This window comes from Lactuca serriola, chromosome 6 (genome assembly GCF_051521515.1).
Source record: "Lactuca serriola cultivar US96UC23 chromosome 6, Lser_US96UC23_V15, whole genome shotgun sequence".
Classification (NCBI taxonomy): domain Eukaryota; kingdom Viridiplantae; phylum Streptophyta; class Magnoliopsida; order Asterales; family Asteraceae; genus Lactuca; species Lactuca serriola.
Window position 1 is genome coordinate 141,205,330 of NC_136413.1, and position 7,892 is coordinate 141,213,221.

Below are 7,892 nucleotides of genomic sequence, written 5' to 3' on the forward strand. Positions count from 1 at the left end.
TACAACAACAAAGATTTATTTTGCAAATATATATATATATATATATATATATATATATATATATATATATAATAGTTCAAATAATAAAATAGTATGAAAACGTAAAAAAATATTATTTTTATGTTATTATTCTCTAATGAATTTTGTATCAATAACTTTATATCATTATTCAATAATGAACAAATCAATAATCGCAAGTTAAAACTAAAATTAAAATTTACTTCAAAAATATATATAAATAAATTTATAATAGAATAATGACATTCTAATGAATATATGAATAATCAAACGTTAATATTTATATTATAATTATTTCAACAATAAACATATACAACATTCATTACATAATAATAACATAAACATATTTTCACACTATTTTCCGGATTGTCTACATTAGTAGGTCATAAAAACTAAATATATACAGTTAAAAGTTAAATGAAAAAAATATAGGCTCAAAAAAATTAAATAACGAAACATATAAAAATCAAAAAATGTATGACGTAATTATCCATACACGGATATACCATTATTACTTTTGACATATTTGATTAAAAACAATAATTTACCTGTCATCATCCAAATACCGTACAATTATCTTCGAAACAAAAATCCAATTTCTTAAAATTTTCACAGCAAAGTTGAGGAAGTGCGGCGTACACATCGATAGCAATTACTTGAATCGTCACCACCGCTGGTTGAACCGTCGCATCGGAGTTGGGTCCCGCCGTATATTCTTCACTCACCACCTTCTTCTGCGCCAATGGTGGTTGCAAACATCCAAATCACAATAAAGATAAAAGTGAGAACGCCACGACAATTCTGGACAAAACGAACCCATACCCGGATTTCAATTTCGGGTCCACCCGTTTCTTGAAGGCTCTTTCCTCTGTAGCCTGTAGTCCCCTTGTTTTGAACGTTTCCCATTAAGTCAAACATCGTCGCTTTCAAAATATTTATATAATTCCTCCAATTGCGTGCATATAAGAGAAAACTGTTTGTAGAACTAGAACTTTGCACCCGTTTTCAAATTTGGTATCCTTTTGACAGTTGACTCAACATTTAATGAGTACCCAGGTGAGAATTTTCCATTTTCCGATTTCTTATTTCATTCGAGTTTGTGTTTCATGTTTCTGTCAGAAATTATCAGTTATTGTATTGATTGATTGTGGGAAATTGTTCAATTTTGCTATACTTTGTTAAGAAATCAAAATCCCTCCTTTGATTGATCGCAATCAATCATTAAATCGCATATTTTGATCGTTAGTTGAACAAAACTCGTTTTATATCCACTTCAGTTGTTTGCAAAGTAGTTCATTGAGGCTTGGGATGTTCAATATTTGAAAAGAAATCAATAATCTTGATGTAGGGTTCATAAGTATCCGTATTAATTTGTGTGTTCTCATTTTTTATTTGAGGATTAGGCTTCAAGAAGGTGAAGATTTGCGAAAATGAAAATGAGTTGTTGCAGTGAGATTGAAGACGACTTCTTCGATGCACGCGAGGTGTTTGTTTCAATGTCTGACTCAGATTCCGAACGTTACTCCGACGATTGTTGTACTTCCGGGTATAAATACGATTCATGGATTGGTAATCTTGATAGCGTCGACGAACGTCGCAATAAGTTCATAAGATCCATCGGTCTGAGTTCTAAATGGCTCGTAAGAGATGAAGAATCCGACGAGACTTCCGATGAGAAAACAGAAAACCCCAAACCCGCCGCCGACCAACAAATTCCAGACCTTGAAGATGCGTTTCTGATCCGACAGCCTTCTTTATCCATTTGGTCAAATCCCACCATCGAATTACCAAAACCTGATTTAGTAATCGAGAATTTTCAAGAAGAATCATCAATGAATCAATCATTCGACTTCGGTTTATCTTCATCTTCTCAAAAAGAAACCATAAACAGTAGTTTATTAGACAGAAGAAAGAAAGTAAAGAAAGGTTGGCTTCATAAACTAAACATCATCTCTCGACTCACAGATCATGAATCAGAATCAACGGTATCAAACGGTGCCACGTGTACTCTTTCAGTTCCTGTTCACACTAACAAAAAGAAATCAAAAGAATTATCATCACTTTACGCCACCCAAGATTTCGAAGCACATAAAGGGTCGATTTCGGTTCTTAAATTCAGTCACGATGGTAGATATTTAGCGAGTGCAGGTGATGATGGAATTGTGAAAATTTGGGAGATTTCTGAACATGATGATCCAAGAAAATATGAAATTAAAGGGAATGACACGTCATCATTATACTTTTCAAGTAATCATTTATCTGAATTGGCGCCAATTAAAGAGAAAAATAGGAGGATTAGGAAATCATCGGATTTGGCTTGTGTTATTATACCACCTAAAGTGTTTCGGATCTCGGAGAAACCGGTGCATGAGTTTCATGGTCATGAAGGCGAAATCTTGTCCCTCTCGTGGTCGAAAAGCGGGGTTAGTATAACAACTATTTTGCTTTCGTTACATTCTACTCTGAAAAATCTACTGAATACTGAATATACCAATGAAAATCATTTTTCACGTATAATCAGGTAGATTTTTCAATGTATAACAACAATGTATTTTTATTTATTTGTTTATTTTGGTATTCTGTTTTGGTTTCATTGTACTTTGAAAAATCTATCTGAATATACGAATGAAAATCATTTTTTACGGTATAATCAGATAGATTTTTCAAGATGCAGAGTCCAAATAAGAAAAAAGAATAAAAGTACAATACTACATTTTTTTATTAACATCTTGTATTTGCATAATCCTAATATTATGATCTCTTAAATGTTTTATAGTGTCTTTTATCATCTTCCGTGGATAAAACCGTGCGTATGTGGAAAATCGGATACGATGAATGCCTCAAAGTTTTCACTCATAACAACTACGGTAACTTTCCCTCCAAATTCGCGTATTTCTTTTTCTATTTTTCACAATCATTTTGCTTATACTTATTATTTATTATCAATGCAGTGACATGTGTAGAATTTAACCCCGTGGATGAAAACTATGTGATTACTGGATCCATAGATGGAAAAATACGAATTTGGGAAGCCAGTAGAAGCCAAGTCATCGACTGGATTGAAATTAGAGATCTCGTGACTGCTATTTGTTATTATGCCAATGGAAAGGTTCGTATTTTAGCTTTTAATATTTGGACAAAACCTTTACATTTTTAGTATTTTACATGAAAAACTATTACAAATTCATTTTTAGCAAAAAAAAAAAAAACATTGATAATCTGAATTATTTTCATTTAAGCTGTTATTCACCTACTAAAATGTTTGCAACATTTCTGACCAATAAAGTGACAGGATTGGAGTGTCTATTTTTAAGCATTTGTAACATGTTAATCGATATTAATAGGTAAATAACGGCTAAAACGAAAAGTTTAAATTTTTAGTAGTTTTTCTTGAGAAACAAATTTTATAATGCTTTTTCAATTAAAACGTGAAAAATGCGAATGAGTTTTTCTTAAATTTGACATTTTATATATAGAAAAAAAAGTTTTTTTTTTCTTCTTTTTTTCTTAACTAATTGCGATCTTGTTTTGTTAAACGCAGGGATGCATTGTGGGAACATTAGATGGAAATTGCAGTTTTTACGATATCATAGGTACGTAACATAGTGTCCAAAATTAGAAAAAAAAAAAAAAAAAAAAAAAAAAAAAAAAAAAAAAAAAAAAAAAAAAACACGAAAAATCAGTTATATAGCACATAGTGTTCTTTGATCCTTAAATTTGATGATTGAATCTGTTTTTTCAGATAAACGATTGCATCTGGACGCTCAAATTTGCGTAATGAGTAAAAAGAAATGGCCGAGACGAATAACCGGATTCCAATTTTGCCCCACCGACGCCAGAAAAGTTATAGTTTCATCGGCCGATTCACAAATTAGGGTTCTTTGTGGAATCAACGTCGTCGGAAAATTCAAAGGTAATTACTAAATACTAAATACTAAATACCAAATACATTACTACATTTACATTCCGATCTGTTTTCGAGGGCAATTTGAATTTGTTTTACTTACTGAAACGTATAATCACGCAGGAAACCGGAGTTCAGGAAGCCAAAAGTCGGCATCTTTCACGGCGGACGGAAAACACATCGTTTCAGCCGGAGACGACTCCAACATCTACATCTGGAACCATGTCAGCTCCGATAAGCTCGACGCAAAACCCAAAAGCAACGTATCGTACGAAACTTTCTTCTCCCAGGACGCCTCGGTGGCCATACCGTGGTGTGGGATTAAAACCATAGCGGCGGCGTTTCCGTCACCGAGATTAATCAACACCGCCGACGTTCCTCCGAGAAGCAGGATAGATTCACCGAGAATCCCGTCGTCGGGTATAAACCGGAGTCATTTCTTGGACTCATTGTTGAAGACTCCGGCGACGTGGCCGGCGGAAGCGCTGCCGCATCAGACTCAAGTTTGCGTGTCGCCGTCGATGCGGAAGTCGGAGTACAGGTTTCTGAGGAGCGCGTACCGGAATACTTTTGTGGCGCCGCATACGTGGGGTTTGGTGATTGTGGCGGCGGGTTTGGATGGCCGGATTCGGACTTATGTCAATTACGGGTTACCGGTTCGGGTTTAAATATTGGAAGTATGTGTGTAAAAAAAATATTGGTATATTAGTTATATAGTACATATAAATATATATAATACAATTATACATATACAAAATTGTGATTTTTGTATACTTTCTTGTACTGGTAGACATGAAACCCAATTTCAAGACTAATATGTTTTGAGTGATATATTTTGATTGTGAAATAAATCACACAACAAAACAATATTCGAAGAGAATATTTTTTTGTAGTCTTGATCATAATTTCATTGTTTCATAACCCTAAATATTGTTGATCTTGGAATTTGGGGTTGTGATTGCTAAACTAGTCTCTATATTTCATGTTAGCAATTACAACTTTGTAGTTTTCTTGGTTTGTATATCGACATTTTATATATTATAAGATGATTGATCAATATGTTTAATTTGTTGTTTATGATCGTTGGATGAAGAATATACATATGTTGCTTAAATACTAAATCAACATATTAACCTACATTGGTTGCTTAAATACCAAAACAATATGTAGACATAAGTTATTGTTGAATAACCTATTCATGGGTAGATCTAGGGTTGTAAACGAGCCGAGTCGAGCTGAATACTACCAAGCTCGAAGCTCGGTTCGACTAAAATACTCGAGCTCGAAACTCGGTTCGAACTCGACTCGAGCCTTGATTTTAAGCTCGAGCTCGGGCTCATGAAATACTCGACAGTCTCGAGCTCGGTTCGGCTCGGCTCGACTGATATTTAAAAAAATCAAAATCACTAAATTGAGTAAAAAATATTAAACATTCCACATGTAAATGTCCAAACTACCAAAAAAACTACTATTAATCACCTAATATCAATATAACATCAACCATATATGTCATAAATGAATAATTATAAAGAAATGACATATATCTTATAAATGAACAATTATAAAGAAATGACATATATGTAAATTACACTAAGCTCAACTAAGCTCGCGAGCCTTACGAGCTGAGTATTTTTGTACTCGAGCTTGGCTCAATAAGGTACTCGAGTAGCTCGAGCTCGAGCTCGGCTTGATTAAGGTCGAGTCGATTTCGAGTATTTTTCGAGTCGGTCTCGAGTTTCTCGCGAGTTGGCTTGTCTCACTTACACCCCTAGGTAGATCCAGACCAGTTTCAGCCATATACAAATAATCCTTCTCTATAATTTCTTCTTCGATGACCATGTTGGAAAACTAACTATATTGGGTGTGACATCTCATAACTTGGTCTGATTTGAAATAGCATCATACTTTGAAAGAAATAATCCTTAATAGAGTTGTGGTGGATAATCCCTAAAAATTTAAAAACATTTTAATTGAAAATTTTATAAAACAACAAGGGGTATCCTCGAGCATCATACACATTAGCAAAGTATAAATAAACTAAGTGGGTGTTTGTGTTATTTCAAGGCCAGGTAACTATTAAACTATTTTTGTCAAATATTCCCTCCGTCCCAAATTTATAGTCCACTTTTGACTTTTTAAGTCTTTTTTCTTTAACTTTGACCTTAAATATTTTTATTTGTGTTATATATTACTTGATAAAACTTATAACAATGAAAAAACATTTAAAATACAATTCATTCATATATTTTGCATCAAGTATTATCTATAAAAAACAAAAATATTTAAGGTCAAAGTTGAAAAAAAAAGACTTCAAAATTCAAAAGTGGACTATCAATTTGGGACGAAGGTAGTAAATGTTTATGTCTGGTCTCTAAGCAATGGGCCGTTAACAAATATTATTATTTCCATCACAAGTCTGAATAATATTTCTTGTTGATTTAGGATCATATCTTTCGACTTAAACCTTGTTTGATTTCTAAGAAGAGAAAATGAGGTAACGGCCGCACTATGTATTTTGATTTTACTCTTTCAGTCTTTAAAGTTATTTTTTTATTTTTTAAGGGAACAAAGTTAATGTCGACCTGTTTTTTTAGTCACTGCGATCTAATATACCAGGTTAGATAATAAAACTTGGGTACATATATTTCATTATAAACCTGCAACTCAAAAATAAAGAAAAACTCATATATGTTATCCATCTATCGTTCTCTCTTGCAAGCTTACATCACCCAGTCTAATTCCTCAAACCTTTAATAACTCGTTACCGACAAAAGCTCAATCACATACTATCGATAAAGGAGGAGTCAGTGACGAGTAAAAAAAGAAGCAGGGAAGAGTTTATCGATTGATGTTGGGTTATTTCCAAACACATTTGGTTTTGATAGTAGAAGTAGTAGAAGCACCAAATCATCATCGTTGCAGTGCTCATTTTTTAAGGTGCCCAACAACAATATGAAGTGGATATAAATTGAAATTTATGTACGTTCCTAATTTTCTTTGTTATTTGATTTCAAACACTATCTAACACCATTTGCACAAGCTTGATTTTCTGGCACTAAACTCTAACTTTAAATGCACACGAAAGTGTTTGATGAAATGCTTGAATCAAATATTTTCTTCAACAAGTTTGTATTCATTATAACTTCATGTATGAAATGAGTAGGTTGATTTCTGTTATAAGTAAACTTGTTTTTGTATGAGTATACTAAGAGAAAAATTACATTTTGGAAAAAAGGCATTTGCTTTAGTCACGTTCAACCAATCTCCAAACAATCCCGATTCTTATGGATTTGACAATGGTGGTCTAATAATGTTGCAGGTGATGGAGGCGTGAAGATTATTTTTTTGTAATGATCCAGAAGGTGGAGACAAAAACGAGAGAGAGAGAGAGAGAGAGAGAGAGAGAGAGAGAGAGAGATGAGCCCATATTTATTTTTTATTTCTAAAGTGAAAAAGAATTGATATAAATATAGAAAGTCAATGACTATGAACCAAAATTAAAGTCAATGTCTATGTGGCAAAGGGGTAACTAGGTTACCCCTTCATTTTGTCAAAAGTGACCAAATCGATCCGACAAAAACAGTTTGTTCCCTAAAAGGCACGAAAAAAATTAGGGACTAAAAGGGTAAAATCAAAATACATAGTAGGGTTGTTACGTCATTTTCCCTTCTAAATACAATTTCTACACTGGTCATGGTCTCATGGAAATGTCAACAATATTAAGCTTAATATATGATCAAGCTACAATTTCTACACTGGCCATGGTCTCATGGACCCGTCAACGGTATTCAACTCAATTTCTACACTAGTCATGACCATTGTAGAAATTATAGCTTGGTCATAGTTACTTAAAACACACAAGGATTGTAATATATGACCAAGCTATAATTTCTACACTAGGTCATGGTCTCATGGACCCATCAACGGTATTATGCTCATCTCAACCCTATCTGTCATTGTCAAATTTCGA

At 33.4% G+C, this 7,892-nt stretch overlaps 1 protein-coding gene across 2 annotated transcripts; it reads left to right on the plus strand.

Moving 5' to 3' along the window:
* Nucleotides 1–920: 920 nt before the first annotated feature.
* LOC145056967 (Transducin/WD40 repeat-like superfamily protein) lies at nucleotides 921–4,968 on the plus strand. 2 transcript variants are annotated; one of them, XM_079004705.1, is made up of 7 exons: nucleotides 921–1,074; nucleotides 1,422–2,441; nucleotides 2,795–2,885; nucleotides 2,970–3,127; nucleotides 3,560–3,611; nucleotides 3,761–3,931; nucleotides 4,046–4,968. In XM_079004705.1, exons 2-7 carry the CDS (start codon nucleotides 1,449–1,451, stop codon nucleotides 4,588–4,590), a joined length of 2,010 nt encoding a protein of 669 aa, XP_078860831.1. In that variant the 5' UTR covers nucleotides 921–1,074; nucleotides 1,422–1,448; the 3' UTR covers nucleotides 4,591–4,968. The 2 variants fall into 2 exon arrangements, with proteins under 2 accessions (XP_078860831.1, XP_078860832.1); XM_079004706.1 differs by having other exon boundaries at nucleotides 927–1,074; nucleotides 1,416–2,441.
* The last annotated feature ends 2,924 nt before the right edge of the window (nucleotides 4,969–7,892 follow it).

Excerpts from the sequence above, each read along its gene's own strand:
- LOC145056967 (XM_079004705.1), top strand. The coding sequence starts at position 1,449 with ATGAAAATGAGTTGTTGCAGTGAGATTGAAGACGACTTCTTCGATGCA. Across the intron at positions 2,886-2,969 it reads TTTCACTCATAACAACTACG|TGACATGTGTAGAATTTAAC; the intron begins GTAACTTTCCCT and ends TTATCAATGCAG. Across the intron at positions 3,932-4,045 it reads CGTCGTCGGAAAATTCAAAG|GAAACCGGAGTTCAGGAAGC; the intron begins GTAATTACTAAA and ends ATAATCACGCAG.